Below are 17,354 nucleotides of genomic sequence, written 5' to 3'. Positions count from 1 at the left end.
AGTATTGGCTCTAATTTTTTTGCTCTTTATTCATTTATGTATTCCAAACACATAGTATATTCCCGACGCCATGCTAGGGTACAGGAGATACAAACACTTAATCAAGGGGATGATCAAGGGGATAAATACGGCTTCCCTAGAATTCATCCTAATCCATTAATAATAATAGTTAGTGTCCAGTGCTGAGCTCCAGGTATTGTTCTAAGTGCTTTTCATATGTTGCTGTGTTTCTAGGTAGCATTGGGTTTGTTATGCACTTTTTGCAGATGAGCAAGCTAAGACTCAGAAAAGGGAAGGAATTCATTCCTGTCCCACAGCTGGTGGTGCAGACCAGCTGGGGTCCCTGCAGCCTGACACCTGTGCTCATGCTTTTCATGACGTCGAGCGAACTTCCTGAGGGGTGATCTGCGATGACGGGTCTTCGCATCACCAGAGATGCAGGATAAAAATGCAGACTCCCAGGCCTCTGGCAGGGGAGCCTGGAAATCCACATTCTCTAGCCACTAACCTGGGTGAGTCAGACATGCACGGAAGCTTGTAAAACCCAGCCCTCAGGTGAGCTACATGCGCTCCTTGCAAGTTTATAAAATCTAGGACCTGCCGCCTACATTCCACCCCGATCCCTGCCCCCGATAAACAGAATGGAAGAGGAATGTGGAGGGAGGGAAGAAAGAGAGAGGGAGGGAGGGCAGAAAGGAAGGAAGAAACTTGTCCCAGATTGAGCTGTTTCAGGTCCAGCCAGGTCAACACGGAGCCCCCTGCGTCTCTGCTCTGCGGCTTGCAGCAGCAGGCTCCCCGTGACTGTTGAAGCAGCGGCTGCTGATGGCTTGGTGACCCTCTACAGATGATGATGGCTGCCCACGTGAAGTGCTTGAAGCAGCCAGCCACTGGGAATAGCAGCGGGGTGCAATTGAGCTGCACCTCCATGTTTATCCCTCCCCAGGTTGGGACAGTACTGCCCTGTGTCCGCTCGAGTGGCCGGGGTCCGTATCCACCTGTGCACACTGCGATGGTTCAGCCAGCAGGACAAGTGGCTGGGAGAAGGCACGGAGGCAGGAATCCTGGCTCCCAGCAGGCCACAGGATGCTAAGATAACAAAAAGCACGCCATGCTCAGGAAGTGGCCTGTGGGTGGTCCTGTCAGGCCCACACGGGTTTGGGGGGCTGGGGGGTTGGGGGGTGGTTATCCACCACTGGTTCTCACCAGCAAGTCACATGATTACTCTGAGTCTCAGTTTCCTTGTACAAAAAATAGCTATCATATCTGATGGCTATTAATATTATCTGTGATTTATTGAACACTTTTCATGTGTCAGGCTCTGCCTTGAGGCAATCCATCAATCTCCGTAACAAATATCTATGGAGTAATTTTTGTCCCCATTTGACAGAAGGAAATGAGTGTTAGAGAGATTAAGAAACTTGCTCTCAGCTCCCAGCAGGTAACCAGTGAGACCAGGATTTGCTCCCAGGTCTGCCTAATAACAAAGCCTGTCCTCTTAGTAACTACTGATCCCTTCTCCAATGTTCCTTCCACTTCTGCTTTCCATGACTAAGTGCCTCAAATATAAGATGTTCATGGTTTCAAAGAAAGGAGGGTACCACCCTGTCTTCCCAGCCCCACATCTGAGCCTGGACGGTGAAAATGTGTTAGTTCATCTGCGTCCAGCAGGGGTTCAGCGCAGATGGCCTCTGCAGTCCTGTCCGCTGAAAGAGCTGTGCCTGCAGAAGGGGGCCCAGAGGCCTCCAGCAAGGAGCCCAAGTTTCAGCCGCTGAGCAGATGTCAGAAACAGGGTCCTGCTGTGGTCTGCTTTCCCCAAGGTCTGAACTGAGGAGCCCCTCTGTGTGATGGGCATGAAGGGGCTTTCAAACACCACAGAGATTCATGGAAAACCCAGACCCCCGCCCCATGCCCCTCGCCAACCTCACCTCCCACCGTTTGCCCCTCATTCACTCCTACTTCTCTTCCCTCCTCAAACAGACCAAACCCATCCCCACCTCAGGGCTTTTGCACGTGCTATGGCCGCTGCCCAAAACACTGTTTCTCCTGCCTAGAAGGCACTTTCTCCAGATCTTCACAAGCTTCCTCCTCCTTGTCACCCAGGTCTCAGATCATGGTCCCCTCCTCCGAGAGGCCTTTCCTGACCACCCCGTCTAAATTGGCACCTTCCATCCATTCCTCTCCATCACATCTTCCAGCTTTACTTCCCCTCCAGGGCTGAAATAATCTTGCTCATTATTTCCTTACATCCCTAGAAAAACGCCCGGCAAATGGTTGACTCTCAATGAATATGCGCTGAATGAACAAACCAATGAATACATGAATAAATGAATGGGAAACTTTTGCAAACTTTTTTTGTAATAAGGATCCAGGAACCTGTATGCAAAAGTAGCCCTTCCTTTCGGTTAACAAGGGCAGAGACCACCCCCAAAAATAAATAAATAAATACCAGTGTGGTTGGTAACAACTTAACAACCAGCCAGCAGTTATAGGCACACACATTGCTGGGCATGTTTCCAAGGCTAAAAAGGCACTAATTGCTTTCATATAAAGAGGTAGAAATGCAGTCCCTCTGTGCCCTTTAGTCCTGATGATCTGCGTTGTCGTATCTGTTACCGTGTGAAGTGTTGCTGTGTCACACAGCCTGTTTGGGCCTCGCTCTGCCTGTCTGGGATGGTGACAGGTGCCTACACAGAGAAGAGAGGGACTAGGGGAGCGTGCGCGCCTGTGTCTGTGCATGTGCTTGTCTCCGTGTGTGTGCACGTGTGTGTGAAAGCAGCAACACACTGGGAAGGGTTAACACAGCCGGGCTGTGCCCAGGCCGTCCGCTGGCCTGGGGACAGGAGGGGTGGGCCTGGAAGGTGGAGCGGGCTTGGCTGGCATCGGCTGCCTTTTCCAAGACGGGAGTGCAAATGCTTGCCCAGCTGGACTGAGGGCGGTGAACTCAAGTCTCCTTTAGGGATGGCTGAAAAAGGCAACACCTGGAGACCCCTCCCTCCCTGTCCCTCCACAGCAGGTCGCATCTGGGAGACGCTCTGGTCATTAGAGGAATGAGTGACAGTGAGTGATTCGCCGGCTCGCCGGCACTGGGCGGAAAGCAGCAGCAAGGATGGATGTGGTTGACAGCCTTCTTGTGAACGGAAGCAACTTCACTCCTCCCTGCGAACTAGGCATCGAAAATGAGACGCTTTTCTGCTTGGAGCGGCCCCATCCGCCCAAAGGTAGGCAGAAGAGACTGTTATTTTAATTCAGAAAACTAGTCCATTGAAGGGGAAATCAGCAAAGGCAAGGTTGATAGAGAAAATATAACCACGTCCTCGTGAGACAAGGCTGAATAAAGTCATCTGTTCAGAAGTTTGGATAAGAGATCAACAAGCAGAATGGAGTCAAACATTCTCAGGGTTCCCCTCGGGAGAGCGGAGATTAACGGCCAGGACTTGGGGGAACAAAAGCAGCGGGAGGAGACGCTGAAGTGTAGCAAGGAGGCAGGACGAGCAAGTGTGGAAGCTCCAACTTACGGGCACTGCGGGAACGGTGCTGTCACAATCTAGCTGTCACCTTTTCTTGGGGCAAATCTGGCGTGAAGAAGTGATTAAATAATGCTTAGCAGCTAGGAAAGGAAGCAAACACTATTCACTGGAGCAGCTTTGTTCTTAAGAAAGTGGTTCCCCGAGTGATCCTTTAACAAACCAACCTTTTAGAAGCAACAGAATCGCTCTGCTCCCCCCAGTTTGTTTCTGCAGGATATTTTCAGAGCAGGAATAGTTGGTTCAAGGATTACACCCCTGCGGGGGGAAATCAGGAGGAAATAGCTGTTGGCTTCCTGTGCGAAGGTTTTAACATTCTGCTCTCATAACCTCCATCCCTCCTTCCTGTCCCTGTTCCTCTTTGCAGAGTGGCAGCCAGCTGTGCAGATTCTCTTGTATTCCTTGATATTTCTGCTGAGCGTGCTGGGAAACACGCTGGTCATCACAGTGCTGATTCGGAACAAGAGGATGAGGACCGTCACCAACATCTTCCTGCTGTCCCTGGCCGTCAGCGACCTCATGCTCTGCCTCTTCTGCATGCCATTCAACCTCATCCCCAACCTGCTCAAGGATTTCATCTTCAGCAGCGCTGTTTGCAAAACCACCACCTACTTCATGGGTGAGTTGCTGCTGGGGGTGACTATTTCCGGAGCTCACCTCAGACCCCACTCAGTCCCAGGCCTTCCCAGACCCCTGACAGCCTCGGCGGAGGAGCCCTGCTGAGCATAAAAGACAAAATGCTGGGCTGTGTGGGGCCCTGGGCAAGGACACAGGTGCTGGCTTTCCGGTAGCCCAGTACCCCTCTGTCCCCAGCGGTCAGTCCCCAGTAGTATGTTTCAGGGATCAGTGTCTCGGAGTAGAGTAAGTTGGTAAGAAACCACAGGAGAGGTTCGTTTGGCTAGTTTCTGTGAGAGACAGACAGATGCACGCTGCTCTGCTGCCTTCTGAAAGCTGTTGATTGTATGCGGAGCTCTACCCAACCCAAGCCACAGCTTTGGGGTGGTGAGGGGGTGGAGGAGGGTTCTTTCTCGTGTCGCTCTTACTTTCCTAGGGAACAGGGGCTGTTTGCAAAGCACTGTCACCCCAGCTCTAGGCTCCCTGCTGAGGATTCACTTCCCAGCCTGTTCCTCAGAGAGACGCCTCTGTCCCTAGAAGCGCAGTTGAATTTGCTCATGGGGGCTATGGGGTCACTAAGTGGACCCTGATTGGCAGAAACATGTGGCTCTCTGCCTATGCCAATCAAAATGATGATGGCAATGATGAAAATCCTAAGAGCATTTTTTAGTACATTTTATGCACCGGTGTTATGATAGGTGATTGTACTTCCATGATCTTATTTTACAGACCAAACACCCTAAGTATAGTTACTTTCCACTGTTGCTGAGGGGGGAACAGAAGCACAGAGAGGCTCATAATGTGCCCAAGGCCACGCAGGTGGTAAGCCACGGAGCTGGGATTTGAACCCAGGTCAGCAGGCACCACGGTGGCAAATGAGCGCACTGCCTCGGTTTGCCAGCTGCTGTTGGTGCTCCTGAAGCCAAACAAAGACGTGTCTTTTGGTCCCTTCTGTCTGCTAAGTCGCCTTGTTCCCTGCCTGTTCTGAGGACTACTTGGGAGGAGGAGGAGAGGTGGGAAATGGGGAGGGGGAGCTGGGATTTGTTCTAACTGAGCCTTGCAAGACATGCAGAACTGAGACCTGGGCTGAGGCAGGCTTCACTGGCCAGAAAGCTTTAAAAGCCTTCATTTCTCCCCGTTGGGGAAGTGAGATATGGCACTAACAAAATGAAGATGAATTCCCTACCTGCGTGCCATGAACAAATAACTAAGGAAGTGTCACTCTATGTCCCAGTCCTCTGAAAATAAAAACAGACTACAAAGGAAAAGGACCATTGTTCAACAATGAGGTAGTAATAATAATTAGAACTTCATAGCGCTTTAAGCTGTAAGAGCAGTCCATAGATACCTTATGATAATATTATTTAAGAATCTTAAGCCAGGATTCGTGAAAGTCAATTTAAAATTTGCTAAATGCCATAAACTTGTTCATCTTAAAACAGTACATTTTGTTATGTGAATTTCACCTGAATAAAAAATGGTTTGAAAAATAGCAAAAATGAAAAGCCAGGTGATTCTTAAAGTGCTTGCAATATTGTAATGGTTTTGCTGAGCTGCTGCTAACAGTGATGTCAGGTCTTCCCTTAATTTTGAGTTCTCTTCAATGCTATTGCTAACAATGAACATTCGTTAAGTTCCTAACGTGGAGACAAAAGAGGGGTGCTTACCTGATAGTGGGTTTATAATAACTGTGGACCCGCCGCACAGCCTAGACTCGGAGGAGTTAGGGGCTACATTCTCTCATCTCAATGTCGCAAGCTTCTTAGGTCCAGGGACACAGAGCCAACCCTCTCTCAGAGCATGAGTGTTCGTTGGGGTGGCCAAAAAGTCCATTACACTTTTTTCATAAAAGAAAAGACACATTTTTCACTGTCACCAATAACTTTTTTGATTTGGATATTTTGAGTACATTGGCTGTCTCCTGCTCTTGGCTTCTAATGGGCAGAGGCCAGGGGTGCTGTTAAACAGCTGAACATCTTCCCGTACATAAGACAGCCCCACAGCAAAGAATTATTTGGCCAAAATGTCAATATCACCAAAAAACTCCACAAACCACTTTTGACACATTTGGTCAGTCACAGCACCTTCTCCATACACTGCACAAATCTTTTTTTGCATTTCAGTTGCATTTTTACCTATCTTGAAATAATAAAGCATAATATGCCAAAAATGTGTATATTTGTCCATCTTCAATATTAAAATGGCTATACAGAAATTCAATTTTGATAAGTTTTTTAAAATGTAAGCTGATATGACAGCTACCACAATACGGTCTAACAAAATTGTTTCCAATGAAGTTAAAGACGGCCAAGCACCACTAGAGCCATCGTACAGAGAAAACGAAATGAACTTCTTGGCCACCCCAATATTGAATGGTTTGGGGGTTACAGGTTGCTTTAAGTCTCTAAGAAATGGTATGGATATTCTCTGTAGAAAAAGAACATTTTTATACAAAGTCTCAAGGAATTAATTTTCGTTCATAAAAGGCCCCAGGCTAAGGACTTCTGCTACCGAGCTCCAGTGAAGTCTTAGGTTTAAAATATTATCGTAAGATAGAAGCAGAAGAATTGACAGGACTCATGGGTAAAGAATTAAAGGAAGTTTTAAGGGGAGAAGACATTATAATAAGTATACACATATGGAGCACAAAAGTTAAGGAACATTAAGCTTTTTTGACGATACCTCAGTACATCATTTTAAATGAGATGCTTTGCTGCCTCATTCATTGCCATGCATACTCATTCTACAAAATACAGAAAAGCAAGGAGAACAAGAGGAAGACCCTAGCCCTCCATCCAGAGAAACCTTTACTTATAGTGTGGAGTTTTCCTTTTCAACCTTCTTTATTATGTGGGTTTTTTTTTCAACAAACCACGTTTTGAATTTGGAATGTTTCACTCTTATAAACAGTATGTACTAGAATGTCTCGGAAAGAGGTTTAATGCCCTTAGCTCAGACTCTAGCGACCTCTCGGGTCACAGTCCTTAAGAAACTGGGTGATGGGGTCAACTTAACTGTACAGATCATGCTCAGATCAGAGATTTTCTGGGGGTTACTCCAAAGTCTCCTCTGTGGGGTAGGGACATATTGCATCCACTTGGTTATTAATTAATGAGCACAGTCAACGCGAGAAGACATTAGGTTGTTTTCAAAGTTCACTATACTTATCTGAAAATTGGCAAATACACTTCTAAACTGCTTTCTTAAACCCTTTTCAGAACAGAGCTGGGAATAAATCATTTTTTAAAAATATACATACATGAGATTGCTTTACCCTCTGAGCAATTTCCTTTGATATCAAACCTATGCAGATCAGATATGCTTAAGCTAATGTGCAAATAAACTTTGGATTTCAAAGCCGACAAAACCACCTCCTTTGTTCCTTCCCAGGCACCTCTGTGAGCGTATCCACGTTTAATCTGGTGGCCATATCTTTGGAGAGATACGGTGCGATTTGCAAACCCTTACAGTCCCGGGTCTGGCAGACGAAATCCCACGCTCTGAAGGTGATTGCCGCTACCTGGTGCCTCTCCTTTACCATCATGACTCCGTACCCAATTTATAGCGACTTGGTGCCTTTAACCAAAAATAACAACCAGACTGCGAATATGTGCCGCTTCCTACTGCCAAATGATGTTATGCAGCAATCCTGGTAAGGCTGCCTAACGTTCATTCATTTGATACAACTTGATCCAATTTTGAAGTTTTTGTTAAAAACTGGAATGTATTCTCCAGTGTGGCTGAGGGACCGGTTTCCTGAAAACACTTGGCAAAGAATCATCCTAACCTCTTTCTATGGTAACAGTGCTCGCAGACACTTAGGGAGCTCCGTTTTAAATGCCATACATCTATTCATTCAATTAATCCTCTCAAAATGTAGATACTATTATTGTCCCCATTTTACAGATGAGAAAAGTGGGACGTGAGAGGTTAAGTGTTCAAAGTCACAAACCTGAAGAGACAGAGCCTGTGTGCCACCCACTAAGCAGTGCGCTTCCGGGTGATGTGTACGGGGCTGGGCTAGTGGTTTGGGGGCCATGGCTAAGGGCGGACAATGGAGTGAGGGTGAGTCCTGGCTCCCAGGTGGTTTTTCTTAGGGCTGCAGCGATAGTGCTTGGATAGAGCGCTTTACTGGAAACAAAAAAGTAAGAATCTAATTCCTGTTTCTTTGCTGGGTGACATGGGACAAATTCACACAAGCACTCTGAGGTAGAGGTTATCTATACAAGGGTTAAAATAGATATTTTTTTTATCTACCTCATCGTGTGGCTGTAGGATTCAAATGAGTGTGTATAAAAATGTCATTAAATATCTTTTAAAAGGCTACACAAATGCAGGGTATTATGTTACTAATTCCAAGCATGTTTTAGAAACAGGGAGCTAGATATTTTAAAATGGCTCAAAACTGAGATAATCTTTGCCTTTTTTTTCATTTCAACCCAGTAAAACACACACACACACACACACACAGAATGATGTTGCAAATGAGAGGGACTCGAAAAGGAATCTTATCAAAACATGTCCAATTGAAATGAGAAATGGCCTAGCCACCGTGAGCCTCTGACAATTTTATGGCCTCATCACCTAACCTCACACATGCCAGACTACAAAAGTGATTTAGGGGCCAGGCTCATAAAAGAGGAGGCTGTGATGCTTCAGGAATCAAATGTGTTTAGAGAAAGCATAGCTCTGCCCCACCAGGCACTGGAGCGAGCATGCCACTGTGCTGATGTGTCAGAAGCAGCCAGAACGCCATGTTTTGCAAAACCAAGGCGGCTTGCCGTCATTCCGACCCCTGCTTTTTGATTGTTCTCTTGTTCTCTTTGATTGTTCAGAGCCAACAAATGGCATATTGATATGCTTGAGAGCACAGGTTCAGAATCATAGTGCTTGGATGTGAATCCCACCTTTGCCACTAGCTGTGTGGCTTTGGACAAGTTATTGAAGTCAGTCTCTAAGTCTCAGTTTCTTTACATGTCAAGTAGGCATCATGAGAATACTGCCTACCTCAATGGTTATTATGGGAGTTAAATGTAATACTACCCACATAAAATGCTTACCCTAGTGTGTAACACATTTAATACGACTTTGGTGAATGTAAGTTCTTTATTTTGTGGGGTTTTTAAAAAAATAATAGCTTTACTAAGACAAAATTCACATATTCTTTTTTTAAGCTTATTAGTTTTATATATAGACTTGTTTTGAGCACAGAATCTTACCAAACTTTTCCAATTTAACTAGTCCTTCATAAGAGACTTTATCTGGAAAAAAAAATAACTTCTAATGAACGACATGGAATTTCCAAGGACATTAAATGCTAGCGATCGCTGGTTGCTCAGACCAGTTACAATGGAGACAAACCCTATTTCTCCCATCCCATCTGAGTTTGAAATAGTGGATCGCTGGTTATTGGATTTCTCTTTATTTTATTAGGCACACGTTCCTGTTACTCATCCTCTTTCTTATTCCTGGAATTGTGATGATGGTGGCATATGGATTAATCTCTTTGGAACTTTACCAAGGAATAAAATTTGATGCTAGCCAGAAGTCTGCCAGAGGTAACTATCTTTTAGCCATATGTTTATGCCAAAAGATCAAACAGCCTGTTTTCTGTAGCTTAACTAGATATACCCACAATATATTGGGTATAATATATTGGAGATTTTCAGAAGTCTCATCAGACTGTGTCATAAGGCGCCGTCATGGGACCGAGTGTCTCTATTTCTCCATCTGTGTAGCAGAGGAGTCACCCCTCTGGAAAGGGGTCCCACAGGAACAACATGAGATGACACACACAGACCTCCACTTGGAAGGGGGGCATGTGCCCCACACTTCCTGTAAGGTTGTATTCAAATGGCCCCCCTTCGCCACCCAAGCTAACTGTAACCCCAGTCCCCCTCCGCCTGCCTCCTCCCTCCACAGCCACACTGCAGTTGTCGCAAAGCTTTATCCCAGCCCCGTTCATGACAGCCCACTGTCCACTCAAATTGACCCCAACACCTTTGTTGACTTAACTTTTTCCCTTTCTCACTCCAACGCTTCCCTTCCTTCTTCACCGTGCATATAGCTTAGCCTCTCCCGCTTCTTTGTCTTCTGTTGACTTTTGTTCATTATCTAGATTCGTCACAGGAAAAGCAGTTTGGAGGCTTACCAAGGAAGCAGATAGCTTTTCGCTGAGGGGCCAGGGAGGAAGGAAAAGAGTGTGGATATTCATTCCTTAATTATTTTTTATCCGTATAATCTACATAGATACAAAATGCTACATAGCATATGGCGTATGTCATATACATTACTTTGTTAGTTTCAAGTAGTTTTCCACTTGTAGGGAAAAGTAGTATAGGTTAAATACCCGTATTGCGGCCCAAGGTTGCCGGCCCCATTCTTCAGATCATGTTTCGATTGGCCCCTTTGAGGGAAGGGGTGGTGCCTCCTGCTTGGCCCAGCCCATCGTGAACAGTAATAAGTGCTGCCACTTGCCCACGCAGAACGCAAAGCGAGCACCGGCAGCAGCGGCCGATACGAGGACAGCGACGGGTGTTACCTGCAGAAGGCCAAGCCCGCGCGGGCGCGCGCGCGGACGCTGGAGCTGCAGCGGCTCTCCAGCGGCAGCAGCGGCAGGGTCAGCCGCATCCGGAGCAGCGGCTCCGCGGCCAACCTGATGGCCAAGAAGCGGGTGATCCGCATGCTCATGGTCATCGTGGTCCTCTTCTTCCTGTGTTGGATGCCCATCTTCAGCGCCAACACCTGGCGCGCCTACGACACCGCCTCCGCCGAGCGCCACCTGTCGGGGACCCCCATTTCCTTCATCCTCCTGCTCTCCTACACCTCGTCCTGCGTCAACCCCATCATCTACTGTTTCATGAACAAACGGTTCCGCCTTGGCTTCATGGCCACCTTCCCCTGCTGCCCCACCCCGGGGCGAGCAGGCGCCCGAGCAGAGGCGGGGGAGGAGGAGGAGGGCCGGACCACGGAGGCCTCGCTGTCCAGGTACTCGTACAGCCACGTGGGTGCCCCCGTCCCGGCCCCGTGAGCTGGCGCCGCCCTGCAGGGCCCGAGGAAGGAGGAGGAAAAGAAAGAGGTGGGAAGTGAGGGAGAAGAAAGGCTCCATCTGCAGTGGGAACTCTTCACGGCCTGCTTTTCACCCTTTATCCGGGTGCCAGGCGCGCTGCTGGGCTGAGGCCATGACTTGGTATCTAGGTAGTTCAAGGCAGGACATCTTCAATGACATCCACCATCAGGAAAAGCTCAGCAGGCCAGTGACAGGAGTCCAAGAGGGTTCGTGCTGCAGATGTAATTGCCAAGCACACGTTCCAGAGGGGACGTGCACCCTACTGAGTTTTAGGAGGTTCTAGACTCGCCAAGGTGGGCTCTCACTCCATAGTGACTCACGGCCATGCTCAGCTGCTGCAGGACTGTGGGCTGCTTGGCCCCTGGGGAGTCTGTCACTCATGTAGGTCCTGTTGTCACCCCTCATCATGACCACAAAAGGGAAGAGGAAGCAAACCCTCTTCTGGCTCTTTCTGTAGTAAGAGGACAGCTCCACTTTGTTTCTGAAGTCAGTCAGGGTCATTCAGAGACGTACGTGTATGCTGTCATCAGAATAGCATAAGGAACTGTCTCGATGGAATTTAGAATTTATATTTCTAAAAATAACAGAATACAAGGCAAATAGCTGGATCAAATGATATCCCACTTCTCATTAAGCAATTGTAAACACCAGAAGGTGAATAGAAATTTTTTTTCCCTACTTTAATGATATCTGTTGCTTAACTCCACTTCTGCATGGTGATATTAAGCCCCATGGCTTCTTTGCCACAAATTAGTTTTTCATACTCACCCAGCACTTCCTCTTTTCCAGAAAGACCTCCAGGTACAAAGGAGAGTTGTAACCCATGCATACCTGGCCAAGGGTAGAAGCATGTGTAGTCAGGCCCAGAATTAAAACTGGCATACTTGGACTCAATTAACAAAATTGCTTTTGAATGTCAAAGATATCCATGCCTTTAAATACAATCTATATACTTGCCAATAACTGTACTGATTTTATATGCATGTGTAAACTGAACATATATGTTCTTTATATGTAAGTATATATTCTTTGGTGTGTTTAAAAAAAGAAAAGTGAGTGGACATTGGAATTCAGCAAGTGTTATAATTTTACATTTCTTTACCAGAGTTGGAAGTTTCATGTGAACTTCTTTACTTTGAAAAATTAGTGTTGAAATCTCTCTCCTGCAATTTAGAAATCTCAAATAAGATATGAGCTATTCATTTAGAGAACAAGAAATGCATTTCTAGAATAGAATGTGTCCATCCAGTCTATCACAGTACTCCTTTCTTGGGGGATGGGGGTTGGGGGGGGCAGCATTGTCCTGCCTAAACAAACTAACAGACATAAAACAAGTTTACATGCTAGTGCAGGAAGTAAACAAACACACACACACACACCACAATGTAAGCTATAGCTTCCATGGTCCCAAGCATCTGACAAGTGAGCTTTTCTTTTTCTTATTTTCATGGGGCCATGACCACCCATTGAGTCAGGCCTGCCACCCATCAGGACCCACAAGGGCCAGTGGTCTCAATTATTTTTTTTAAAAAAAATCAACATAGAAGAGAGAATAGGGAAGAGAATGGCAAGAAGCGATAATGAACAAGGGAAGGGATGTTGCATAACTTAAGAGTGTTACCATTTGTTTTTTGGGGGGAGGATGGTCACATACTAATGGACAAGAAATTTGAGGACATGACTATTTATTACAGGAGACTCTTCAAGTCAGTTGTTAGTTTTTCTATTCTTTGAACTGCAATATAATGTTGATATTTATAACCAGTCTTCTCAAAGATTTCAAAGTAAAAATTCAACTGACTAAAAGATGCACTGCTAAAGGGTAATGATAAAAGGTAAGAGAAATTGAAAATGTCTCCAATATTTGATCAAGACTTACAAAATCTACAATTTTTCTGTTAAAAGAATGAGCCTTCTCCTCTGACAGTGTTAGCATATAAATGAAGATAAATTAGCTCCTCCTCCCCGACTCTTGGCAGCTTCTCTAAGTGCCAAAGATGCAAAGGTGTAATAACCTAAGAAGTTGTCAGACTTAGCAAATAAAAATACAAGATATCTAGTTAAATTCTAATTTCAGATAAACAACAAATTAATTTTTAGGATGAGTACTAATGTCCCATGCACTAAATATGTCCCTGTAATTTTTGAATCACATATAAATATAAACAAGATTCCCCAGATTCAGACCAATAAAATACCTCTCTTCACTAAATTTCTTGGAAGATCTTTTACATAATGGAAGCTTTAAAAAAAAAAAAAAGACAAATTAAAATGAGATTAACTTTTAGAAAGTGTGCCTGACTTTTGGGAATGGTACTATCAACAGGCTAATTTTACTCTTTAAAAAATAATTTAAAACATAAGTCTATTCCAGTATTTTGTTGAGTCAGCTGCCTTTATTTCATGCCAAAGTGGATTACCAATTTGAACTTGAAATAAAGTGACCGGTAGAGTTAAGAAAATAGATTCACCAAGTTTCTGGTATTCTCCAGTGTCTTCTGGTAGCTCCCACTCATCAGCAGAGCGGTAAGTTACAACTTGAGTGTATCTTTGATATTTTTAAGCCATGTGTCCCAGTGGCTTCTTGTGCCCTAGTTACTGAGGTCATTCCTCACGATCAACTTGTAGCGATGAATGCACAGTGCACGCAGCTCTGCGGCTGGTCGCACACGTCTGTGTACGCGTAACAGGTGCGCCCTCCATTCCGTTACCCTGTAATCTTCGTGAGGCCAGTGACAACAGCTGTGAAACCTCCACTGTATTTCCCCCCAGTGTTTGCCCAGTTCTCTGCACGCCATGAGTGCTCAATAAATCTTGTGCTTGTCTTCTGCTCTGCCTCCTGTGCTTTCAGGGGACCCTCTTTCCATTCACAGCGGTGATTCTCAACAAGGACATGTTCTCAGGAGGCGGGGACAGAATCAGAATTTCTGGAGGACTTTTCCCAACTCAGCATGTATCCCCACCTAAGATTTAGTTGCAGGAGCATTTGCGGTTGCCTCTCCTTCTGCTTTTTCTCTTCGCACGTGCGTAACTGCAGATATTATGAAGGGAAGGGTGTTGTGTCTGTGAGCAGTGTAAGACACAGATAAAAAAAAAAAAGTGTTAGGGAAAAGGACAAACACCCTATGATTCTACCCAAGTGAACTATCTGAAATCATCAAGATCGTCATAACAAAGTGGAAAGGTGGTTACTAGGGTCTGGAGGTAGGAGGAGGGGCAATTAGTATTCAACGAGTATAGAGTTTCAAGTGTTGCCAGATAAAATTCTAGAGCCCTGCTGCACAACAATGTGAAGATACTTAACACTACTGAACTGTACACTGAAAAATGGTTAAGATGGTAAATGTTTACATTGTTTGTTTTTTAACACAATGAAGAAGGGGAGATAGAGGGTTGGGAACCACGGTTCGTAGCATCCCTCGGCTTTGTCCTTCCTCTGTCCTCTCCCTTTCGGAGGGTAGTGAGACGCCATGACTCCCTCCCACCCAACCCATGCTGAAGTAACCACCCTCTCATGAGTGCGGATGGATGTCATCACCGTGCACCCGGCCCTTAGCTGTCCCGGTCCCCCTGCCGCGGCCCCACCCATTGCTGCCCGGCCAGACCCTTCTGCCAGCCTCTCCTCTCCACCGGTGCGGAGATCCCTCCGTTCCTCCGATGGGACATCTCTGACCCTCTTTTCCAGACCACTCGCCAGCGGAAGACAGATTCCAGGTGTCCTAAACCAGCCCCTGCAGGCGAGAGCCAGCCCCACAAGTCCACACCCCACCCCAGCTCGTAGAAGCCCAGCCTGGGGCGACTCTCAGGCCCTCCTCCTCGTCCAGGAAGAAGGGTCAAACAAGTGTAAATTGTTGGGCACCCGGCATTGGTCATAGCACGTAGCAGGGACGCGGCGAGTGCGAGCAGGCGAGTGAGTGAGGGAATGAAGGAACACAACTGAGTGGAGTCACTCCTCAAGGCCAGTCCTTTCCTGGCCCCTTTGGGGAGGGCACGTCACCCTAACCAGAGTCATCTGTCATCCAGAGTGCCCGTGGCGCTTGACAAAGGGTGGGGCTGACTGGGAAGCCACGTCATTTCCCATCCTCCACGCTGCACCTGATCCTTCTTCTACGTCCACTGACCACAACGTCTCCTTTGAGGGGAACGAGGGTGGATATGCTCTGGACGGCAAGTCCAGAACTCCGTGTCCCAGCCTTAGTCCCACTGCTGACGTGCTGCGTGGCTCCAGGCAAGTCATACGCCCTCTCTGGGTATCTGTTTCCTTGTGCAAACCACGTGGTTGCTGCTTCATCTCTGCTACTGTGTGGTCAGTGGGTCAGAATTTGCCGTGCCCTCTGATTATTCCACACCCTCTCTTCATTTTGGGCTTCCCATCCACTTTGCAATCAGAGGAGCCCCATGACGCCCAAGCACATAAACATCTCTGAGGACAGCATGATTTCCAGGCACCTCCGGGGGAAGGCTGCCCGGGCCCCCAGAGGAATTAGGCAGCTCTCAGACCTGCTAGGTCGTAACTGCCCAGGGCAACTTCAGGGAAGCTGGTCCCTGGGTCACCAGCTGCATTCCTGCTGAAATGCAGGCATAAAGCTCATGCCCACAGTAAAACTGGCCTAGGTGAAGGGGGATCAACACTTACTAATGCCTGCTTTATGTGCTGCGCAAGTCATGAGTGACAGCCGGTGACCACAAACACCCGCAGAAAGGATGAATGTCTACTACATATGGTTTCTGATTTAATCCTCCAAATGAGGCACCATTTTCCACATCTCACAGGTAAACAAATTAAGGGTTAGAGGAGCTGGTAAGAGGTCCAAGGTCAGGTACCTGGTAAATGACAGAGACAGGATTGGGACCCCTTCTAATGCCAGAGGCCTGCCATCAGGATTAGGTGACATTTAGTGGTCTAAGTAATCAAGAGCTGGCGACCTCCCTTCCTACAAGCCACAGTGCCTCGTCCGTGAGCTGTAAGGACCCCAAGGCAGAGCCATCTGTCTCTGTCTCCTCCTCCCCGGCCCCCACGGACAGTCCAGTCGGCCCCCACCTCGGGCTCCCTGGCCGGGGAGGATTTCAGAGCTGGCTTCCTGCACTTGTGCCCTGGATGCTGCCATCCCAGGGTTTATTTTTAGAAGGAAGCCGACAAGCACACTTTGTCACCTCACTGGGAAGCCAAGAGATACTATCAGTCAACAAGCTTTCACCTCTTTGGCAAATTGTCAGCATGATTAAGGTAGATCTCATTTCTCAGAATCATCAGCAAGCAGACAATACAGGCGCATTAGTCCACCAGCCTGAGGTGTAAATCCTCCTGGTCTGACCTTCCTCCTGCCACCTTTGTATCAAGTCTCCCTCCCCTGTGCAGTTGGCCGATTATTGTTACCTTCAGGCCACTGCCCGATGCCATGATGTCCCCCAGACCTCAAATTCATCCTGTCTGAAATGGGGCTACTTGCCGTACCCCAAGTTGCCTCTCCTCATTCTGCCTGCTAGGGGTCCCCGCACTCTCTCATACTCTCAGGCTTAAAATCAGGCTCATCTTTTAAAGGCTGGTATCAGGAAGCGGCGGAGAAGGTGGATTTTGGAATTAGGAAGAGCTGAATTCATATCCCGGACCGGGTGCTCAGCAGCTGTCTCCCAACTCCACTCCCCCAAGTCTTCGAGTCCTCATCTTTTGTGAAAATTAAGTTATATTAAACAATAGTAAAGAATATTAATACCAGGAAATTTTAAGTTAAATTTAAAGACTACGAAAGGGGACTTCTCCAGACTCCGCTGGTGTCCGCGGGCCGGCGCGGGAGCCGCGTGGCCAGAGCAGGAGCTGATGGAGAACAAAGGGCGTTGACCGCTGAAGAAGCAGCACAGACAGCATTGCTTCTGTCCTTTTACCAGTGACTCCTCCCGCCATGCTCAAGAGGAAACAAGAGAGAGAGAGAGAGAGAGAGAGAGAGAGAGAGAGAAACACTCTGACAGACAGCGACTGGAGGAAGACAAAGTGATCCCTAACTGTTCTACGCCTTTGGGTGAATGTGTGAACAGTGTCCAGCAGACGGCAGGTCCAGGCAGAGTAACAGCCATCATAAGCAGTGTGTAAGACACCTCTTTCAGTTACTAATCCGGCTGGCTGCTCTTTTCAAATTCGATCGAGAACA

At 47.0% G+C, this 17,354-nt stretch overlaps 1 protein-coding gene across 1 annotated transcript; it reads left to right on the top strand.

The window, feature by feature from the left end:
* Positions 1-3,063: 3,063 nt before the first annotated feature.
* CCKAR (cholecystokinin A receptor) lies at positions 3,064-11,169 on the top strand. Its single transcript, XM_054582247.1, has 5 exons — positions 3,064-3,218; positions 3,892-4,143; positions 7,530-7,791; positions 9,573-9,697; positions 10,625-11,169. The coding sequence occupies exons 1-5, from the start codon at positions 3,107-3,109 to the stop codon at positions 11,167-11,169; spliced, it is 1,296 nt and encodes a 431-aa protein (XP_054438222.1). The 5' UTR covers positions 3,064-3,106.
* The last annotated feature ends 6,185 nt before the right edge of the window (positions 11,170-17,354 follow it).

This window comes from Pteronotus mesoamericanus, unplaced genomic scaffold, assembly GCF_021234165.1.
Source record: "Pteronotus mesoamericanus isolate MK-2021 breed Mesoamerican mustached bat unplaced genomic scaffold, CSHL_Meso_final contig_68, whole genome shotgun sequence".
In the NCBI taxonomy this organism is placed as follows: Eukaryota; Metazoa; Chordata; class Mammalia; order Chiroptera; family Mormoopidae; genus Pteronotus; species Pteronotus mesoamericanus.
Note: the sequence above shows the minus strand (reverse complement) of the source record. Positions and strands in the feature narration are given on the sequence as shown.

Excerpts from the sequence above, each read along its gene's own strand:
- CCKAR (XM_054582247.1), top strand. The coding sequence starts at position 3,107 with ATGGATGTGGTTGACAGCCTTCTTGTGAACGGAAGCAACTTCACTCCT. Across the intron at positions 4,144-7,529 it reads AACCACCACCTACTTCATGG|GCACCTCTGTGAGCGTATCC; the intron begins GTGAGTTGCTGC and ends GTTCCTTCCCAG. Across the intron at positions 7,792-9,572 it reads GATGTTATGCAGCAATCCTG|GCACACGTTCCTGTTACTCA; the intron begins GTAAGGCTGCCT and ends TTATTTTATTAG.